Source organism: Camarhynchus parvulus, chromosome 4, assembly GCF_901933205.1.
Source record: "Camarhynchus parvulus chromosome 4, STF_HiC, whole genome shotgun sequence".
Lineage (NCBI taxonomy): Eukaryota > Metazoa > Chordata > Aves > Passeriformes > Thraupidae > Camarhynchus > Camarhynchus parvulus.
This window is the reverse complement of record NC_044574.1, coordinates 56,294,841-56,316,856: the sequence shown is the minus strand read 5'-3', so window position 1 is coordinate 56,316,856 and position 22,016 is coordinate 56,294,841. Positions and strand designations below refer to the sequence as shown.

General features: G+C 40.1%; 1 protein-coding gene across 10 annotated transcripts in view; it reads right to left on the bottom strand.

Moving 5' to 3' along the window:
* MAPK10 (mitogen-activated protein kinase 10) overlaps positions 1-19,150 on the bottom strand; it is a 145,299-nt gene extending 126,149 nt beyond the window's left edge. For 6 of the 10 annotated variants that reach the window (XM_030946858.1, XM_030946868.1, XM_030946860.1 and 3 more), the window contains exons 1-2: positions 18,794-19,150; positions 14,207-14,326 (exon numbers count right to left, since the gene is read on the bottom strand). In XM_030946858.1, coding sequence (XP_030802718.1) covers positions 14,207-14,214 — 8 coding nt within the window. In that variant the 5' untranslated portion in view covers positions 14,215-14,326; positions 18,794-19,150. Of the gene's footprint in view, positions 1-14,206; positions 14,327-18,582; positions 18,712-18,793 lie in introns of those variants that run through there. The other 4 variants (XM_030946865.1, XM_030946863.1, XM_030946862.1 and 1 more) reach the window with 2 other exon arrangements.
* Positions 19,151-22,016: the final 2,866 nt, after the last annotated feature.

Here is a 22,016-nt window from a genome sequence, read left to right as displayed (position 1 = left end):
TAATTCAGTCTAATTTTACTCTATTAGGTTTTTTATTCATCAAATGCACCTTGACAATCTCCCACCAATCAGCTTCCCAAAAGAAATGAAAGTATTCCCTATGTGAACTGACCTTAGACTGCTTTCTTTTTCTGTTTGCAGACATTATCAAGATGTTACATACAAAGTCTTTGCTTGGAAGCTACTGGACAAACTTCAAAGAACTGAGGTAACACACAAGGTCCCTCAAATCCAGCTTGGGCTGGGCATTTTGTCAAGGGATGATCAAAGTCCTATAACCCAGCCAAGATTCAGGGTCTTCATGTTTGAACAAGTGAGCTGTGAAATAAGAGATTGACCACGATGCTTTGCTCAGAGGATGCTCATGGATTGCTTTTGTGGTCACCCACCCCCTGATGTGTTCCTAGCTCCTCATCTCCACAGCAGCAGAGAGCACAGAGATCTCCACCCCTGCCAAGGGTGATGCACCACAGACCTGTCTTTTCCACCAGAATCTCAGAGCCACATTTTCTGCCACAATGCATGTTATTTACACAGTTTTCCACCTACACTAAGCATTGTTGAGGTTGTTTTTGTTAATAAGCCTCAAGGATCTAGCCTAAAATCCGCACTTTAACACTGAGGTTCACCGAGCTGAAAGGGTATCCAGGAGGTGCCCTTTTCAGGATTTGTCACTTCACACTAAATCACTTACCCTCAATTATGTTTACCCAACTATAAAATAGGGGCAATAATACTTATTTTTCAAAGATGATATGAGGCTTATTAATGCTTGTTTAAGTGCTTTGTTATGCTTGAATGGAAAAGGAAATTATTATTATAATTTTAAGTGAAGCTTAATTATAAAACTGTTAACATAAGCGTATTAGAAAAATGAATTCTGAATTGCAAGCCAGCAATTGCTCACTGTTAAAACAGTGTGAGATGATTTTATATGCATCTTGCTATCACTAATCCCCTCTTCTCTAAATCCTACATTTGTTTTCCATATTGCAGCTAAGAAGAGGCAACATGCAAATTAAATTTAGTGTTGAATCAATCAAGACACAATACCTAGTAACATATTTGGTGATCTGTCATCACTAGAAGCCCAATTAAAAAACATAAAAATAGCCTTCATACAAACCCATTCTGTTTGCTAAAATAAACTACACATATGATTGTCACTGGTACAATCTCTAACCTGATGAGCAGGCTAAATTACCTCTCCTTCAAAGGCAGGAAGAGAGTTGGGTATTTTCAGCCTGGAGAAGGGAAGGCTTCCTGGAGTATTCTGTGCCTAAAGGGGCTACAAGAAAGTTGGACCCCTTTGGAGCTGGAGTACATAACCTTTTTACATGGGAGTGTAGTGATAGAACAGGAGGAAGTTGCCTTAAACTGAAGAAGGTAGGTTTAGATTAGATATCAGGAACAAATTCTTTCTTGTGAGGTGAGGCACTGGCACAGGCTGCCCACAGAATTTGTGGATGCCCCATCCCTGGAAGTCCCAGGCTGAACGGGGCCCCTGAGCAACCTGGTCTAATGGAAGGTGTCCCTGCCCGTGGCAGGGAGGCTTGGAACTGGAGGATCTTTAAGGTCCCTTCTAACCCAAACCATTCTATGGTTTTATGAAGATCAAGTCACCAAGTTACCAAGATAACATCAAATATGCAGTAAGATTCTGTCACAAATTTGCAAATCCTAGAGAGCACAGTTCTTCCTTTAATCAAACCACAATACAAAATCCTTTAAGTGGCTTGCTTAGAAGACAACTCAGGACTCATAAAAATACATAACACTGAGGATTACACAATTATTGTACAGAAAGAATTGAGCAAAATAATTTGCTTTTACCTGCCATAACGCATTTCTCAAAACAAATATCACTTCACTCCCAAATCTTCTGCAAATGTGTTCTATGAGCTTAAGCTCTGACACTTATACAATGTATACAAATAAAGGCAGAACTCCGGGATCATTTCCAGACAATAAACAGAAAGAAAATAAGCTCACTCCATATCCGCCAACCCTGCCACCAATTTATACTTCAGAGGCTTACCAGAAGAGGCAAATAAACAAAAAAAAATCTGTTTAGGTAAGGCACTGCTCATAAGTGCCTTTAAAAAAGCTCCTCTAGAGCTGGGGGCTTGGACTGCTCCCTGCCCAGAATTGCTGTGTCTGGGAATGCAATGGTAGTTTTCCATGGTCAGAAAAAGATACTTCATGCTGGGGAGGGGTGTGTGGGTAGGTGCTGTGTGAAGCAACAACAACAAAAACAAAACAACAAGAAATCCCCAACAAAACAAAAACTACCCCAAAATGAATATCCAGTGAAAGCCAAGACTTTAGATGAAGAGAGGCATCCAATTTTGTCTAATGTTGTCCAATATTGACCCAAACCAAATGCCTATATCAACAAACACAATTTGAGCAGAACTGATCATCAACAGGACTAAATCTAAATTAAATTCTGTAAGGTTAAAAAAACAAGTCTTAAAGGAAGCAGCTCTCTCTCCAGAATTCCAGTTGAAAACTGCCAGTAAGAAAACTGTCAGCAAAATCAAAAGACTTCAGTCAGCTGTGGCCATTATGTGTGGCTGGACCTTGCCTGGAAGAAGGAATGCCACCACTGTTCCCTCCCCACTGCAGCACTCCTGGAGCATCACTTCACGTGCCACTCCCAACAGCCCCCCAAGCACAAGATGAGAGGGGGAAAATGGAGAACTGAGAGACTAAATGCACCAAAATTATTTGATAGAACAGCCTATTTGATGCCTTCTAGACAAAGGGAAAATAAGAACAGTTGCAACAGCAAAGCCTCAGTACCGACAGGCCTCTGATGGACCAGAGAACACGAACAATGTCACAGAGCTACAGCAGACTGCTGCTACTGAAGCAACCAGGAGATCTCACAGTTAAGGACCAGCATGTGCCTGGTTCTCTCTGTGCCTGCCGCTTGTCCTCTCCCCTTAATGATATTTCAGCCACAATTAATTCAGAAAGCCACAAGGTTTTCCACTGGTTTGCTGGGTCTTCCCTCCTGCATGCAGCCATGGTGTCCTTAAAACAACTTCCCATCTTTGAGACAACTTAGCTGAAGGCAAAAGTTTTTCCAGTCTGGAGCTACCACCAGTGTCAGGTGCTTGCTTGTAATTTCCTACTCCTAACTTTATTAACAGATTGAAGTCCTAATTTGGATGAATAATTCAAATGCTAGTAACTAATTGCACTTGTTCCCTTGGCAGATTTTTCCCATGACACTGGCTTGTCCTACCAACCTTCAATGACAAAGGCTTGATGTCATATTAGCAGCAGGTTTTTTTGCCCTCTTATGCAAACACCCTTTGCATTGTCCTCCATATTTCTGGGCTGCAGGTTCTGCAAGCATAGCACACTTGTCAACTGGACTTATTGAAGGTTTAACAAACCCACACTGACTGTGTGAAAGTCTCCTGCAAAAATATTGCAGGATGTCACGTACAGCATCCAAACCTGGGCTCCAAGAACAACTGTGTCAAAGTTGCTGTTCTTTGTCTTTGTCCCACACCATCCTCACTTTTTCTTCTCCTTGTTTTTTAATCCTTCAGTTACAATACATCTCAACAGCAAGCATGGTACTCTGCAAACAAATACACTTACCATATGCAAAGACAAATCAATTCATTCACTGACCTAATTTTAATTCTGAAAAGCCAATTATGATTTACTACATATTCTATTTATTTAAAAAAACAAGACTGACATGCCAATGCAAATGTGCAATGCTGATGATGCACTTTGCTAGACAATTAAGCCATAAAATTCCATAGCACTGAAAATAGCACAAAATACCACATGCACAAAGGAGCCAAGTTCTACATCCTGAGGAAATAGCTTTGTATTCCATAAATTTACAGCATTTTATATCTTACAAAAAAAATTTGCAGTAAACCCCAGAATTGAAGGTTTCTACCCCCAATCACCATTATATGTGTTATATGGGAGCCATCACTAAATGACTGACATTGAACATGAAAAAAATAACTGAGTATAAAGACTAAGTGCCAAAACAGAAGTACAATACCACTTTCTGATGGTAAATTTGAGCAATTTAATGGCAACATCTGCTCTTTTTGATAAAGAGGCAGATGTATTTTGGGCCTCACCCTAAGTGAATGAAAATGAATACATCACTTACTAAAAAGCAATATTTTACATAAACTCATAATACCAAACCTACAATGAAAATCTTATTTATTCTGATGACTTACTAGCCTAGCAGAAGCTTTCAGCCCAAATATTTCTTTTTACTATAGGAATGAAATGATTCTCTGGATGAATTTCATGCTATCCATCTGCAGAATAACACAATACTGGAGATGGAATACTGGCTTAAATCTCTCTTGACACCATGCTTTATTTTCCTGCACGGTAATAAAAAGCAGAAAGTTTTATTAATGTAAAACCATGAAATGTACCAAGAGATACTCTAATACTATTCACCATGAATATAGATTAACATTTTAGGATTTATGGCTAGTTATATATACATTAAAGTTACTGTAAACAATATCAGGTAGAGGTGAAATAAACATGAAAAAGCTCTCCATAGGTTAGGTATATTCAACATCACAAAGCTCCTCATATGCTCATTAAGTGCAATGATGTAACAGATATAAATCCGACATAATGACACAGTTAAACATAAGTCTTTGTTTAAAACTCATTCTGCCTCTATTTTGCTGCATCTATCCCTGTTCTGCCTCTATCTGGCTGCTGAGCCAGTTATCTTTACATATGCTTGTCCTTCAGAGCAGCGATACACAGTCCTTCCAAACTGCAGCTCATTGCTCCAACACAGAATTTCTGGAGGACAGGAACATTCTTCTCACAGAAAAACAGAAGGCATTCATAGCACTCTCTCCCTCAGATAACTCTCAGCTCCAAGTGGAAGCTCTGCACTAGAACATAAGGATCGAAAATAAATAACATAAATTTGAAGTGTCAAAAGCAAGTGCCTCACACAGGGGAAAAAAATCAGCAAGATAAATCTTGCAGAACATAGGTACATTGCTTTTTTGCATGTGTTCTCCCTCTTCCTCATCCAGAGACAAGGTGCCCAGTGAAATAACTCAAACAGCCACTGATTTCTGGTCTGGATTTACTGATTGAATAAAGGAACATCCCAAACAAGGAAATCTGTTTCCTTTCCAGCATGGCCAATAAACAGTCTCATCACAACCAAGCTTTTCCAGGTACAGACTTGCTTGTCTGAACTTGTTCAATATATTTAGGCTGAATTTTTCTTTCGAAGTTGAATTTTTATGGTATTGTTTTGAAGACATCATGTAACCTTCTTTCAGGTTTTTAACATCATATTTACTTACCACCCTGAGCTGTACTAGAAAGAAAACAAACCTCCAGATCTAACCCAAAACCATGCAGTTGCTCTTCTGGGCATTCCATGCAGTATTACTTTGAGCATCTATTTTGGGAAACATCCACTAAACCTTTTCAAGGACAGTTTCTAACACAGAGACTGAAAAACATGCAACTACAAAGCAACACAACTGAAGACGACTGGACACTGAAAAGAAAACTGAAAACAGGTTATGGATGCAGAGGAGGTACAATGGTATGGTCAGTAAGGCATAGAAATAAGAAATTGACTCTGGGATCTGTTTTTATTACAAGCAGGTTCTAAAGCAAAATACTGGCAATCCTGATGGATGAAATAAAAAGAGCAAGCTTCCTTCTTTACATCCCTCCAAAAGTTCTGAATGAAATCCAAACCAGAGTTCTGCTGACCTCTGCAGAAAGATCCAGCATGCAGAGAACCATGTTAGTTGTGAAAATGACATCTATTTTAACACAGTGCCTAAATTGCAAAGTAAAAAAGAAGCAGTGTTTATCTAGAGCAGCAAGAAATGGAGTAGGTGGTGGGACAGAAGTAGCTCACATCACAAGATCAAAGCAACTGGGCTTTATTATCCAGCAGGATGGGTAGGAAAAACCTGAGGCTTGGTGACCCCAAAGTCTGTATGAGGCATCAGTGGGGAAGGAAGGATGTGTGCAGGGCTAGGTCAGGCTGCTCAATGAGCACAGCCATTGGGCCACTGCAGGGCTGTTGGTTTATCTACTGAGCAAACTTTTATTTTCTTTCTTTTTGATTGGAAGGGACCTCTGAAAGGTCATCTAGTCCAGTCCCCTGCAATGAGCAAGGACATCTTCAACCAGATCAGGTTGCTCAGACCCCCATCCAGAGTGATCCTAAATGTTTCCAGGAATAGGGCATCTATCACCTCTAGACAACCTGTTTCAGTATCTCCTCTAAATTGACCCTCCTTCAGCTGAAAACCATTATCCCTTGTCCTGTTGCCCCTACTATAAAGTACCCCCATCTTTCCTAGAAGTCCCTTTTCAGTACTGGAAGGCTCCTCCCTTGGAACCTTCTTTCTCCAGGCTGAAGCACCAGTATCTCAGCATTTCCTCAGAGGAGAAGTGCTCCAGCCTTCTGATCATCTTTTTGGCCCTTCTCTGGGCCTGCCATGACAGGCCCATGTCTATCATGTACTGAGCTGGATGCAGCACTCCAGGTGAAGTCTCACCGGAGAGGAATAGGCCTGCTAATTGAACTGATGTGTGCTTGCAGATGATTAAAATTTGATTACTGAGCAGAACAAAGTTTCCTTGCAATATTTCCAGGTGTGAGGTCAGAGGTCAAATTCATTTTAGTAATCACCATTACATTGGATTTTGTTGCTGGCAGGCAAACCCCGACATAAGACTTAGAATACATTAAATGTTATCCTCTTTTTTATACTTAGAACCCAATAAAAATCATTGTAACATGCGAGGGGCTACAGTTTGATATAGGGTCTCTAGGGAGTAATGTTATGTGCAATTCTTTTTGTTGTTTTAAAAACTGCCCCTATTGCCTTTGGCCTGTTAAAGCAGCATCTACCCCCACCAGAATCAACCTTCACATTGTTTCCATGACCCCACCAAGTTCTGCATGGTTTTACATTTCTTTGATTTTCAGAGTAAACCTTAACAATGAGATGTGAAGGTGGCCTACAAGCCCACAAAATCAAAATAAACCAGTTCAAAGCCTGAAGGTTTCACTGCAGGTTTTTGAATACTTCAGTTCTGACAACACTGCTTCCCATGTGACAGTTTGAGCTTCATGCTCTGTGTACAGAGCCACACGTGGAACCTCAACTAACAACTGCCACATCTGCCCAAAGAAGCCAAAGCCAAGCAGATATCCTTGTCTTTAATTTTTCCAAATTCTCCAAAGAAAAGCAGAGAATTGCACTACTGGTTTGTGACATTGAAGACTCTATATAGCACCTTCAAAACACTTTATGAAAGGGTTTATAGATCATTGCTCTTTGTAAAACCATGTGGGTATTTTTTTTGACAGTGTTGTGTCATGGAAAACATCCATGAGATTCTCCTTGCACAGCTTGACAGATAAATTATTTTAAGCACAACAGCAAATCAAGCATTCATAATGCCATAAAAACATTTATCTATGCGCTGATGACTGAAATCTAACATAAAATTAATGCAGGCATTTAAGTAGTATTATGATTCACAATTAAGCTATGCATATCTTTTTCAGGAACATCTCAGAGAGAATTTTATGTTTCAAGAAAACCAGCATTAAAATGCAATTTTCTTTTTGATTTGCCCTTCAAGTCCCTGATTTAAGAGTTGGAGTCAATTTTTAAACACTGTCTCTGAATTTTTGGTGGTGAATCACATATTCAGTGTTCACACTGATTTGAACTAGGTCTGAAGTAGTGAAGTTAAAAATTATGATACACAGACATAGCAGTAACCACTTATGCTCAGAGAAACAACTGTATTGAGAATACAGGGACAGGAACATTTGGATACAAATTTAGGTCATTATTTTACCTGGTTCTGATATGTGACCAAGAAAAACCATCACATCCACTCTATGAAGCACAGGGTAATTATTTCCACCCAGTCTTTTCTTGTGTGCTCTATTTCAATCGTAATAGCCTATAAATCAAGAAAATCCTCCCATTCATGGCTCCTTTCATGCAGTACTGGCAGGCCAGAATGGAGAGCACTGACACCTGCTCCAAGGAAAACAGCCCCACTAGCTGGATACCTAACTGGAGTTGGATTTTTCAACAAAGGCAGTAAGGAAGCAAATCAGAAAGCCTCTGTGGCCCCAGTTAATCCCAGAAAGAAGGCCCTGCCTTCCAAAGTCCCTTCAACCCAAACCAATGTATTACTCTACCTGATGCACTGGTCTAGATAAAGCAGCTTGGGATAGTAACCATGCGAACACAAAGATATACACAAAAGAAATTACTCCACAGCCTGCTGTATAAATATTACCTTTAGCCATGATTTCATATCTGTGGAACAGAACATCTTATCAGAGTGCATACATTTATAGTATTTTCCTACATTTATAGTATGCTTAAGCCCTTGCATTTTTACAGTAGGTTCACCAGAATTTTGTGGGTTTTTTCCCCAGAATAGGGGTAATATGTATGCTCAATATCCCTTTTTAAAACAAATGAAATCCCAGAATTTTCAATGCAACCAGAACTTGATCATCATAATGAATATCTAGAAAAGATCTCATAAAACACATACTGGGCAGAAAATGGCGAATTAGGAAAGAGAACTTTTAAGACAAAGAAATAATTTCTAAAAAAAGTCAGGCTGCCAGAATACAGTCGGACACAACAAGGAAACCATTGGTGATTGTTTATCTTGTTCTTACTTTTCTTCTCCAAATATTTAGCTAATGGCCACTGAGGACAGAAACCTTTTCTAGATCGATTTTTCCTGTGAGCCTACTGGCTGTTCTTATATTCTTACTCTTCTTTAAAGTGATTAAAAACTGTAAGCCTCAGGAACTCTGATTTTTATTAAACTAATCTAGAGCTATTCAACATCCAACAGCCCAGGAATTCCTATTTAATAATTACATCTCCTCAAACTCCTCACTGGTGAATTACTCCTATTAATTCTACCTGGGATTTGAACACATTAAGAATGCACAAGTACTGCACCATGCCTGCAGTGTTCCCTCTCTTCCTGCCAACCTTCAGTCTGCATCCAACGCAGGAAGGATACCAAGTGCTGTACGTGAGGCTGTGGATGGACAATGAGTTGGAATGACCTCTGGATAACCTCACTCTTCTGGACAATCTTGCACCATGCATTTTTGCAATTGTGCTTTCAAACCTGTCTGCCACTCTCCATCCCAACAATGATAGTTAAGAGAGAAGGAACATGACATTAATGTCATACTTGCTGCATTGCACTGATAACCCCCTACACATCTTTGGCTTCTTTCACTCCCTTTTAGAGCTGGGAAATGACTGCCCAAGAGCTTAAAGCTGCTCACCTAATGCCTGTACAGCAGTTGGCACACTGCAGCCTTGAGCCAACGTCCCCTAAATCCTTGTGCAGGGAGCAGGAATGCAGCAGCTGATGCTGCCAGTACTGTGGGTGCTCCTCCCTACAAGAGCAACACCTTTCACCCACAGCCAGGGCTCCCCAATCCTTCCAACACACACAAGAGCAGAAGAAAAGCTGGCAGTACTACCTGGTATATCCAGGTTTCTGCTCCTGTTGACAAACTGTGAGAAGGGAAGGCACTTTTGATAAGGAGAGGCCACAAAGCAATAGGCTCAGAGACACAGCACATTGACAAGCCTTGAAGAGGAAGCAGGAAAAACCTTGTGCCCTGTGGTCACAAAATACTTCCCACCACTTTATATAATATGGGTTTGCATGCCTTGCCCATTAGCAGAGCTGAATTTACTGCTGTCTTGGTCTCTTTTCCACCTTTCTGCTGGCACCATTCCAGGTGTTTTTTGCTATTGATTTGGCATTTCCATTTATTCTTCTGCAGGCTATTAAAATTATTTTAACACAGCTCATAAGAATCATGCTGGAAAACTACTCAAAGGTTCAGAAGATATTTGTCTGACATTCTACTCCCATATTCCACAGCAATAGTCCTGGATATTCTCCATAAGATTGGAAGAGGAGCCTGCCAAACACTGAACTAGCCTGGCAGGTGGTTCAGAGCTATTTTTTCCACCAGGAACTCAAAAAATACAGCAGACACAAATATTTCATGGGATATATTCACAGGTCACGCCTGACACAGGGAAGCATTAAGCTCATAAATTAAGCTCACTCCTTTTCAGTAAGCTGAGAATGATATGTGGCAGAATAAAAGCACTTGGTCCAGCAGTATTTCAGAGCAAAACCAAACTAGAGATCCCTCAAAGACAGGCAGCAGGCACTTGAATTTTCTAGATAAATTTTATTTTCATTTTTTAAATGTGCAAATAGCTTGACCTTTGCTGGGCCAGTTCAGCTACCAGGGGAATACAGACATAGATACAACATATGGTATGTCTGTGTCTTTGCAAGCATTATAAATGCAGCAAATATTCACTTTCCAAATAAATAAAAAATATTTTTTAAAGACTATCTGTCCCAAAAGTCTAAGACTCATGTTATATGATCTCAAAATTCCAATATACCACTAGGGAATAATCTTGGTGGGAGGGCTGTACATTTTTGAAGCCTCACTCTTTCACATACTCAAGCTTCAATTTTTTCAGTAATATAAACAAAAAGCCTACATTTTGCTAAAGGAAAGCTCATAGTTTCTTACAAGTATGTGATACTTAGACCAGGGCATTAAAAAAACCCACAAATACTGCATGAGTTGACAATGCTATATTTCAGTATAATTTAATTAAAATACTAATCTTAGGGGCTGTAGGAATAACTAAAGACAAACCAAGGATGGAGGGAGAAGGGATATGAATCAAAATAAGAGCTAATAGTATAAACCCCCATAACATTATCTGAGTTTTAAAGGCAGTGAAAATACTCTGTAAAACAATATCCTGAGGACGCAAAAAAGAAAATCCTTATGAAGAAAAAAAGATAATCAACAACAACAACAAAAAAGGCAAAGGCAGGAAAATTCCCTTTATGGGCAATTTCAGCGAGGTTTATTGAAATAAAAGGTGATCAAGTGGTTCTATAATCTAAAGTGAAGCCTATAATCCAAAGTGAAGATCCCAGCACTTTCTGGGAAAAGTCCAGCCCCCTTGAAAAGTAGAGAAGGTGAGCAGCTGAAGTGTTGAGTGTTAGAGGTCACTTCTGGAAAACCTTTGTTTGCATTAGCTGATCACATGACAAATAGCTTTTGGAAATAGGCTCAGGCAAGATCCTCCAAGGGGAAATGTGCTGCACATCACATGGCCATCATCAGTAACAGGCAGTAAGTTTTTACATTTATCATATGCAGCAAATTTAATATAAATATGGTTTTTCTATTAGGAGGAGGAGTAGAACACAAGTTTCTCAGAGAAAACTGTGCTCTGAGTTCCTCTGATTTTTCCTCATGCACTTAAGACCTGTGAGGAACATTAGAGGAACCAACACAATATTCCAAAAAACCATGTGACTGTAGTAGCAAGATACCAAGCCAAGACACTACAAAATAGATACTCAAATGTTTTTTTCAAGCACTTAAAAAACCGCAAATTTCCTTTATCCCAGGTACTTTGCTTCTCTGCATGTAGCAAAACCTCTCTCACGTGGTTTCTTGTAAAATTACTAACTCAGCTGTAAAAAACACCCATTGCCCACGGCACAAACATCAGTTTTTTGGTAAACAGAACATCCCAAGTTTTTTCCTTGCTTGATCTTTCCTGTGTTGAATATTGATAGGTACTTTTGTTCTCCAAATGCTTCTTTTCCTGACCTTTTATAAAAGATTTTGGCAGTGAATTCAACTTCACTAATTATATGCTAATTTTTGCACGTGGTTTCTGATTTCACATACAATTTCTACAGTTGCAAAGCTTGTGTTCTGACCAACAGATATTGCTGAATGCAAAATAAAGCTATATGATCAAACTGTCTTAATGAGCAATATTAACTGGGGAGAGCCTGCACAGAGACCATAAGCCCCAGATTTCAAACGGCATTTGTTACCCACACTTTTACAGGAGTGCATGCCTAATTCCTATACAGACAGATCTTTAAATCCATTAAATGCCTGAAGACACCTACAGATGGTTTTTGTAGCCACACAACACTACAGTCTTTAATTTCTGTTAAGCATATTTAACTTATTTTGCCTATTAATGCTGTGTCATCTGGGAGGAAACTTCTCAAGCAACTCTCTCCCTATGACATCTCTGAGTTCTTTCGACACATTTCATATGCTGATTCTGAAAACCTGGTATTTGCACTGATTACCCACCCTAAAATCTAAATTGAGAACAGAGCCAGGGGAGGTGACTTAGATGTGCACTGAACTCAGCAAATAACCTGAAGAGAGCCATTGGTAAATTCCTGAAATACCACACAGCAGATATCAATAGCTGCAAGATTAAGATAAAGACATCTTGGTGACCTGGGGGACAAATGAGCAAGTCACATTGCTTGTAGACAGCAGTACCACTGTGTTCCAAAATTAGCACTACATATACTACTAAATGCAAAATCATCAGGAGTGGGGATTAGCATCAGCCAGCTTCTTAAGAACAATTTTTCTGCTTACACAGCAATTTAATGATGTTAATGGTGAGAGAAACTGAGCTGCCATGACTATCAGCTAATTGCATTAACATGTACAAAACACCATAAAAATTTCATGCAACATTTGTTTAGCAACCATCATCATGGACATGTTAACAAAATCCATTATTTGCACCCCTCCATCAACTACCAGAAATCATACATACTTTGCTGTTGCCAGCTTATTTAAAGTTCTCATTATCTACAACTAGCAGGTTATGTGTAGGCTCCTAAACACAGAATTAAAGCAAAATAATATTATTTTTTTTAATGGTTTCAGGCTTCATTGTAAATGCAAAAGTTACCCAGACCCATTCATATGCAAAAGGCTCAGTGTCACAGTTTCTAAGCCCAGACGTTAAACCAAGATGAGGGCTGTCTTGTTAACCAGAATTACCTTAGGACAATGGGCCCTAAAAGCCATAAGAAGTTAAAAATATCATAGTAGTAAAAAAGAGAGGTTATTAAGTTCTACATAAATGTACTCCTTCCAGTGGATGTCCACAAGTCAAGGATGAGAGCATCCAGACTGTGACTCCTCATGCCACAAATCACTGTCCATGTCCAGTGCATATCTTCTCCCCTTGGGAAACCCTCTAGACTCCAACAGAACACAAATTCTGACAGTGGCACTCTAGTAGGCACTGCTTTCTGCTACTCAGCTCACTTCAAAGCAGTCAAATACATTTAACTGACACCTGTTTAAATCTTCTTCATCAGCTTCATCAAGGCTGAAAGTGTCACCAGAGCATTCATTCCATCACCCTTGATGGGTCATTTCATCACCCTACGTGCCATATCTACTAGTAAGAGCTCTATCTCCCTACAAAAACATTTCAATGTCTTGGAGCTACAACTTACTGGAGTAACAGTTGCAGTTTTTGACAACAGTTCTATTGAGATTACATGAGAAATCTGAAAATAATTCCTCATCTCCCAAAGGTACACCAAAACCATGCTAAAGAAACTATCAGATCCAAAATTACTTATTATGTATGAAACATGCATTGAGATTATTAGCAGACTTAAGACATTAAAGCTACAAAGTATTTTTAAAAAGACTATTTGATATTCATCATTGTTCTCACTATTTTCCTGTCCAAGAATAAAGAGATATATAACAAAAAAATCTGTGATGACTCCCCCAAATAACCTTCAGTCATCTCAAAGAGAAACAAAACACCTTTCCTCTCCCCCCTAACCAAATCTAAGAGATGGAAAATATTAGCTACAAAAATCAGTCCAAAATTGTGAATTTTGCAGTAGTGAAACAGATTTTGCCATTTTAAATAGTGCTCAGAACACTGCATGTGTAGGGTTTTTTTAAAAATTATTTTGCTATATTAACATTTCCTCTGAAACCACATTCTGAATGTACTCCATCTGATAACTGTGCAATGCAGAAATTATACACTTGGAAAACTCATTATAAGATGACAGCATTATGTTAATGTGTACTAAAAATTATTACAAGTTGTAACTTCAATTTTCCCTGCCTCCCCCCTCCAAAAAGAAAAAAACAAAAAAGGAAAAAAAAAATATCATGTGCTTCTGCATTAAGCATCTTTTGGCTTGTTGTGGTTTTTTTCCCCCAAGAAGCATGATTTAATAAGATAATACATTGTTGACTCACCACAGCATGTGCTATGTCTCATCTATAGGAAATAGTTCAAAGGCATCAACTTCATGCATGGGTTGCCATAGCTGATATTTGAGTCTGGCCTGCTGTTGGTACAGGCTTCTAATACTAGCCCTAAGCACAAAAAAAGAGAAAGAAATATTTGGGGTTTATGTTTCAAGTCTGATTGACACAGAAAATTTCAGAAAACTAAACTAACCTGGAATATCAATATCTGCACATTATATAACAAAGAATTTAGATTTTCCTCTGATAATACCATAATGCATCCCATTCAGGCAATATCTGTACCATAAATTTCCTTTCTTCCACACAAAGAAGAAAGGCAGGAGACAGAAGATAATGCAAAATGAAGTGCTGTTTAAATGGGAGAAGTGTGTCACAGTTATTCTCCCACCAGTAAAAAAATAAAGAAAAAAAAATCAAGGCCTTAGTGCTCAAGAGCACATGTTCAAGACTGTTCAAATTGAAACAGATGGCACTAAAAAAAAAAAAGACCAACATAAAACTGATCTAAAATAATTCTTTTTGTTTCTATACTATCTATCTTTCTCAGGCCAAATCTTCAAATTTTTCTTTGGAATGAGGAAGAGCAGAAACTTTACCTATGACAAGTTGAGATATGGACACAGTCACCTGTCACCAATACCTGGGGATGGTAATTAAATTTGACTTATGACATTATTAACAGCTTTAAAAACTGTGTGATATGGATACATACAGGCATCAGGAAAGGCCTGTGAATTACTGCTGTTTATCAAATAAGCACCCTCTTAAAAACAAATAACAAAGCATGTGACAAAAAAGTTCAACTGACAAAGCACATGCAGCCAAGAAACTTACAGACAACCTCAAGAACTGTAGGAAAAAGCAAATGCTGTGATATTAAGATAGTGAATCAGAGAAGGAAATATCAAACATGGTGTTTTGGAACCTAACCAGTCAACAAAATGAAGTGACTACTTTTAAGTATAAGGTTTGACCTGTATCCTAACATGCTTTCAAGTACCTGAGAACTAAAACTTTGTACTAAGAACAGAAAATGAAAAATCCTCATGAGAAAACAACTCCTTAACAAAAAAGAGCCCAACTCAGGCTCCTGAAATCCCACCCTCAAATTACAGCTCCTAATTTGCTGGGCTATTGACCTCTTAGTGTAGAATCCTGGTGAAGCAGCTATTGACTTGACTGGAAGTCTCTTCTGGACCTCCAACTTTTACTATTACCTCACAAAAGTCCTGAGAGAGTCCAACATATTCAAAATTGGTGTTAGATCAGGTCCTAACACGTCCCAAATTTCCCATGTCACTGCTGTGATGTGAGCAAGGGGCTGCATTCACAAGGTCATCAACATGGTCTTGCTCTTAGATAGGAGAAAAGCCCAGAAACTGCCTGAAAACACAACAGTTGCTTTTCCTTTTTCTTGCTGTAAAAAGACACTGCCCTGTGCTCCAGGCATAGTCAGGAAGATCCTAGGGTACAATAATAAAGCTTATGAATTCACATTCTTCATGTAGAGATGAAGCTGAGAACATGCCACCACCACTAGTGAGCTCACACACTGAAACTTCTACCAAAAATCTCACTGTATAAAAAACCCATAAGGTTGGAACATTTTGGGATTTGAATTCCCTGCCTTTCTCCTCTAACAACTAGCCTGATTCTAAAGACTGATTCTAAAGCTTGCTAACAAAGCTACAGCTCTCAGGATACAATACAGTAGAGTAACTCAAGAAGACCTGTGTAACTTTTATAAACAGTGGAGAGGGGACCAGGAAATTCCATCCCATCCCTTCTACTACTTTTGATTTCTACTTTAATCACTGGTGGTCCTTTCACGAGGGTTCATTTTCCTCGCAAGTAGCCTTCAAAACAGTAAGTGTGCCAGAATCATAGAAAAGGAACAGTAAGTGTGCAAGAATCAAAAGCAGAATATGAGCATTGAAGACCAGAATTTATACATATACATATATATATACACATATTCAGTATTGTAGTCCAAAGAAGACTCTCTCCTTTACTCCCAATGACATAACAGAGCAGCAACTGTGGTCATTCTGCAACCACTAGGCTTTCAGGACATAATTTCTAGTAGTGCTATTATTGTAAGCTCAAAATGTAATCACTGGAATGGGAGGGGCTATGGGTATAGAATGCTTGTGACAAAAACCCCAAAAATTTACTTGGATTTGAAAATTTATCAACAAGCTGGTGATATTTTCTGTAATTTGGAATTGCCCAAGGAACTGGGTAGTATCTACTGAACAACAGTTTAAGTGATGGGCAATTTTAAAGCTGGAGGCCTTTCCCTAAATGCAGCTTTTCTATCTTCCAAGTCTTAAGAAAATTATGATGTCTTCTGCAAAAGCAATGCTAAAACCAATTTAAAGAAGGGATAAAGCAAGCCCAAAGGAGGATTCCTTCGGGCCTGCTTTAGCCCTCCCCTAATTTGGATGAATTCTGCAATGAACTGTAAACTATAAGTGAACTTTATGACCTTCTCCAATACCATGGCAGTGAAATTTTGATAACTCTCACTTTCCTTTCCCAAGCCAGATTTGATACTGTAACACTGTTCGAAGGTGTATTGATCCAGTACTGTTAAATCACTAAAAAACAGCTGCAAACATGCCAGCCACTGACAGCAGGGAAAAAAACCCCAAACCTACAAGAAAACACTCATCCCTGTCATTTGCTCATAGAAACCTGTGTGTGCACTGAAGGAGCTTTTTAACCATGAGAAGGACATTTTCCAAACAGGCAGACAGGCAGCTGAAGTTAACTTATTTTTCATGGTAAGTGATTTTTGTCCTTATCCTATTTAAGAACATCCTTGTAATCCTAACACTCCTCAACAAAACCATAATTACAACAGGACCCTGAAAAATTATGCATACTCTGAAACAGCAGGAGAGAGCTATGAGCAAGACTGCAGTTTATTGAGAGTCAGGGAAAAAGAATATTTTTAATGGCTGAGGTCAAATCACCTTTGTCGTTCACATCCGCATCCCTGTAAGACAAAGTCATTAGCTGAGCCAACTGAAAGGGTATTCCTATGCCACCATTCCTAGCAGGAAGAGAGCAGACAGCCAGAGGACCACCGAAGAAAATATTGCTCCAGTGCTCCTGACCATTGATTACACAGCATTGTACTGAAAGAAGGTTAAAACAGCGGGGGGTTGGTGCACCCCATTTTCCCCAAGGCATGGGGACCAGAGAAAGGTTACACATGGGCAAACACAAAACAGCCCTGTGCCATACCTGCACCAGCCTGTTCGTCTTAACCCTTCCCTTTTGCTAAAGCTGGGCTTGCAGGACAACCTCTGTGTCCTCCACCAAGCTGATTTCAGACTCCTCTGATTAGTTGCAATATACTTATTTCCATTTTCCTCCCAATACATTTCTACTCCATGCCATCATTTCCCTCAAAATTTGCATTTCCACATAGTGTCGGTTTGCCCCTGTTGAAGTCTCTGGTAAAACTTACAATGAACATATCAGAGGAGAGGAAAGTTGCACTGAGATATCAGGAAGCTATGCAGCAAAAGGAGCCCATGTAAACAAGCTGACAATCCCCCAGCACACGAATGGTGTGAAACATGCCCATCATGGTTCACTGGGAGCACAGCCTGCTTATTAAACAATGCTGTAACACTTAATTATCCAAGGTAAATTTCTATTATTTCTAATAATGTCACTCTGCTGTAAAAAACAAAACCAACATTTCTTCCTGTAGCAGTAGCTTTTTCTGACAGAGGATCTCCCTGCAAAGCAACATTGATTTCACTGCAGCATTTACAGATTGTTAATTCTCTTTTGCAAAATAACTGGCCCATAGCTTGCTGTAAACACTTCTCCTGAAAGCTCTTGTGGTTCTGTTAAACCCAGTGGGCTGAGTTGTTCACTTGAATCCAAGTAATGTGGAAGTGTGATGATTAAAGGCTACTTTCTTAAAAACAACCCCCACCCCCACATCCAACAAGGTCTGTCAAACACTTCCACATACACACTTTTTTTTTTTTGGCATTCAATCACTCTGCAAAAGGCCAAGACTTCTGTCCTCTGAATCTTCCAGCTCCTTGTCCTCTCTTTATTTTTTCACATTCAAATTTTTCACAGCTGTGTACGGATGGATTACCATATACCCCTCACAACACCCTCATCTTTCTCCTGAGCTGCAAGCCAAGGCGCCTCCTTCCCCCCAAAGCCCGCAGGCAGTGTTAGAGGCGATGAGGCTGAGTAAAGCCCCGGTGTTTACAGGAGCCAGCTGGTAAAGCAGCAGCACCACACTGCCATGCCCGGCGTGCCCCTGCTCTGCTCGCACGGCCGCCGGTCACCCACAGCGCCCCAACATTAACGCTCATACCCACCCGCACACAGACAGGAAAATGATGCTCCTCCGGCCACAAAATGGACAGGTGCAGCCTTCTTGCTTCGCTTAGCAGTTTACTTCATTAACCTCTCTCTCTCTCCCCCTCTCCCCTGCTTTAATTTTTTTTTTCCTTCTCAAGCAGCAATCAATATTCATCACCCCACCCTGCGAAAGCAGTTAGTCAAAGAATATTAGCATCAGCCACCTACCATTCCTTGCTCGCCAGCTATTCTCCTCGTCCAGAAACCTTTTCCCCAAACTGCGACTTTAGGTGGTATTTTTAAAATCACATTCCAAACAGTGCCAAAGAAAAAAAAATGGGCTATTTATAACAATAGAGGGGGGGAAAAAAAAGGAAAAAAAGGAAAAGAAAAAAAAAAAAGATGGGCAGTTGGTTTCAAGGTAAATCACCGTATTCCTTTAAAGAACTGAATAAAAGCCTGGGGAAGAGGGTAGAAGAGAACAGAAAAAGGGGAGGCAAAATGTCTGATAATAATGAAATAAAAGGGGAGGGGGGGAAGAGTGGCTTGCTGAATCACGCTCTTTCACTGCCTGGAAACCATTGTGCAGCGTGATGCTGGCTGTACCATTGTGGAACCTACCAGAGGAGACAGGCAGAGAGCTTGGGGAATGGGGCTGCTATGGCAACTGAAAGGAGCACACATGACGTCAAAGCACACAGAGGTCTCGCAGGGGGAGGGAGAGAAAAATCTAATCTGCAGCCACAGCCACGGTATCTCCTGGAGAATCAGGGGATAGAGCAGCCTGCAAAGGGAAGCTGAGCAGCCTCCTGTAGCACTCACCAGCAGCAGCAGCTCAGACATCTGCAGTACAGAGGGAAGGTGGTAACAGCAAAGTGGATCCGCTCTTTCGTTTACATTAGCTGCTATACAAAGGCATAAACGCCCATCACCCTTTAAAAAATGCAAACATCTTTAAAATTCAATCAAGTTTCAGCTTAGGAGAGGGATTTAAAAAAAAATAATAAAATTACAACACATCTCCTCCACAGCTATTGAACACAGATACTGCTTGAATGAACAAGCAGTGCAACTCTCGGAGTCCTTCAGAAGCCCAAGGACCTGCTAAAGATCTCTCCACCAGCAGTAGGTTGTGCCCACTGCTAGACTGCCACAAATCCCACTTCTAAAAACTACCACTGCACAGAGGGACTATTGCATTTTTTGCTCACAGAACCAAGCAGAGTTGGTGATGACTTCTGATGCCCTCCAGTTTAAAAATTGAGCAGATAACATTGCTTCTGCACATATCAAACTGCAGGATGTCTTTTCTCTTCTGACATAAAACAGCAAAGAAAGTACACTGGAAGACTACTACACTTCCATGAGATTTAGGCTGGGATATTATCATACAATCATAGAATGGTTTGAGTTGGGAGCAACCTTAAAGATCACCCAGTTCCAATATCCCTGGGCAGGGATGTAAATGATTTGACCAGGTTGCTCAGAGCCCCACCCAACCTGGACTTGCACATTGCCAGGGATGGGACATCCATTCTTTCATTCATCTTCCATCCACCCATAATTCTTAATATCTAACCTAAACTTGCTCTCTTTTCAGTTTTAAACCGTTCCCCCTCGTCCCATCATTCTAGGCCCTTGTAAAAAGTCCCTCTCCATCTTTCCTGTAGGCTCCCCTCAGGTTATAGAAGGCCACAGTTAGGTCACCCCAAAGACGGCTCCAGGCTGAACAATCCCAATCCTTTTTGTCTTTCCTCCTATTATGGCGACATTCTGTCTTGCTAAAATACCCTTTCAAAGAACCAAACCATTTTCTTCAGTATATCAATTTCATGGGTCAAAAAGAATACCAAGGAACTCATTGCAGCTTTCTGGCCACTGGTCTGAATATTCCACAGGTTTTACCACACCCAGAGCCAAATACAGTCCTGTGTGACCAGGAACTCAAACACAGAGGTTATCTAACCCAGGCTGGGTAACTCCTGTTTTTCTGAGGGCCACCCAAGTGCCTTCAGCAGCCATTAACATATGGCATGACACATAAACATTTAAATCATTTAACCTAACTACAGACCAAGTGAAGTCAATAGCTGTAATTTGCCCCTGAGTTGTTGGTTGCCCATTCTTGCCTATATATACCACTCCCCCTTCTCCATCAGTCTGTTTCTTATTTTTTGGAGGGGAAGGTTTTTGTTTTGATTCATGCATCATTCCTGCATACATAAACACAGGCACGAAGATCTGAACACATTTAGTTGCAGGGAGAAAAAATTCTACAGTTCCAACCTTCACACAGCTGTCTTCCCCCCCACCCCTTTACCTAACAGCTCCACCACAAGCCAACAATCACCACAGAAAGGCCTCCCCACACTCTACATGTTACTAAGAGAAGATGTGAAGATGTCCTGCCATTGTCACCAGTGCCCTGTGGAGGCACAAAGGGCAGCAGGACACAACTTCCACTGCAGTTCTACCTGGACAGTAGAAACAAGCAGTAAGCCAGATAAATGTGTCAAGCTACTGGTCTCAGTACTGATCTTCTTCAACAATCCACTATTTTAAGGTAAAATACCAGGATGAAATTATCTCTCTGAAAGATTTTTTTTCTTAAAAATATATCCATACACATATTTTTCTGCATTACATAAAACATTCAGCATACAATAAATTTAAGTTTCATGGAAAAAAACCAAAACAACAACAACCCCACACTATTGTGTGAGTCAGGAAAATACCTTTGAATATACCACTAACTGACCACTCACTGGTGCAGAAGGGATTAAGGGTGGCTGTTTCTGACATAATTACAGGAGTGGGGTTGGAGAAACAGAGAGGAGACAAAGAGCCTAAGCTTCTGCAGCAGTGACAGAAGCTTTGGACTACAATTAGGATATTTGCCCTTAAAACAATGTATCTAATGGAAAATTGTGGCTTTTCAAATGCTTCTTTCCCCAGTCAAGGGATGCTGCTTCCTCAAGCTCAACACCAATTCTCTCCACCTTCATCTCGGGTGATTTCAGTGTCCTCCTGAGATGCTCTACTGGCTGGGCCAAGATGCACCAACATGCCACAAAACGCATTCCACACTGGAATCAGGCCTCAGCTAAACACTGTAATGGCCTGACACAGTGCATCAGACTGGCATCTAACAATATAAACAGATCATTTTTGGCACCAGTTTCCCAGAATAGCTGCCCCAGTCTTAACTGGTGGATATGCTCTCTGTGACAGGTAAGGCCAGAAGTGGGCATGGTCTAAATTTAAGGTCGACTGGATGTGAGCAGATGTTTACAGCACAAAATTAGCTACAAAGGTCACAATGAGCCGACTAAATTATTTTCAGCTAAGCTCTTGGACCTCCTCTTTGCGCCTCTAAATCATTCAGTGTTGGTCCTCCTTATCACAAAAATAATTTCATTTCAAATGCAAATTCTGCATACAATTTGCATCC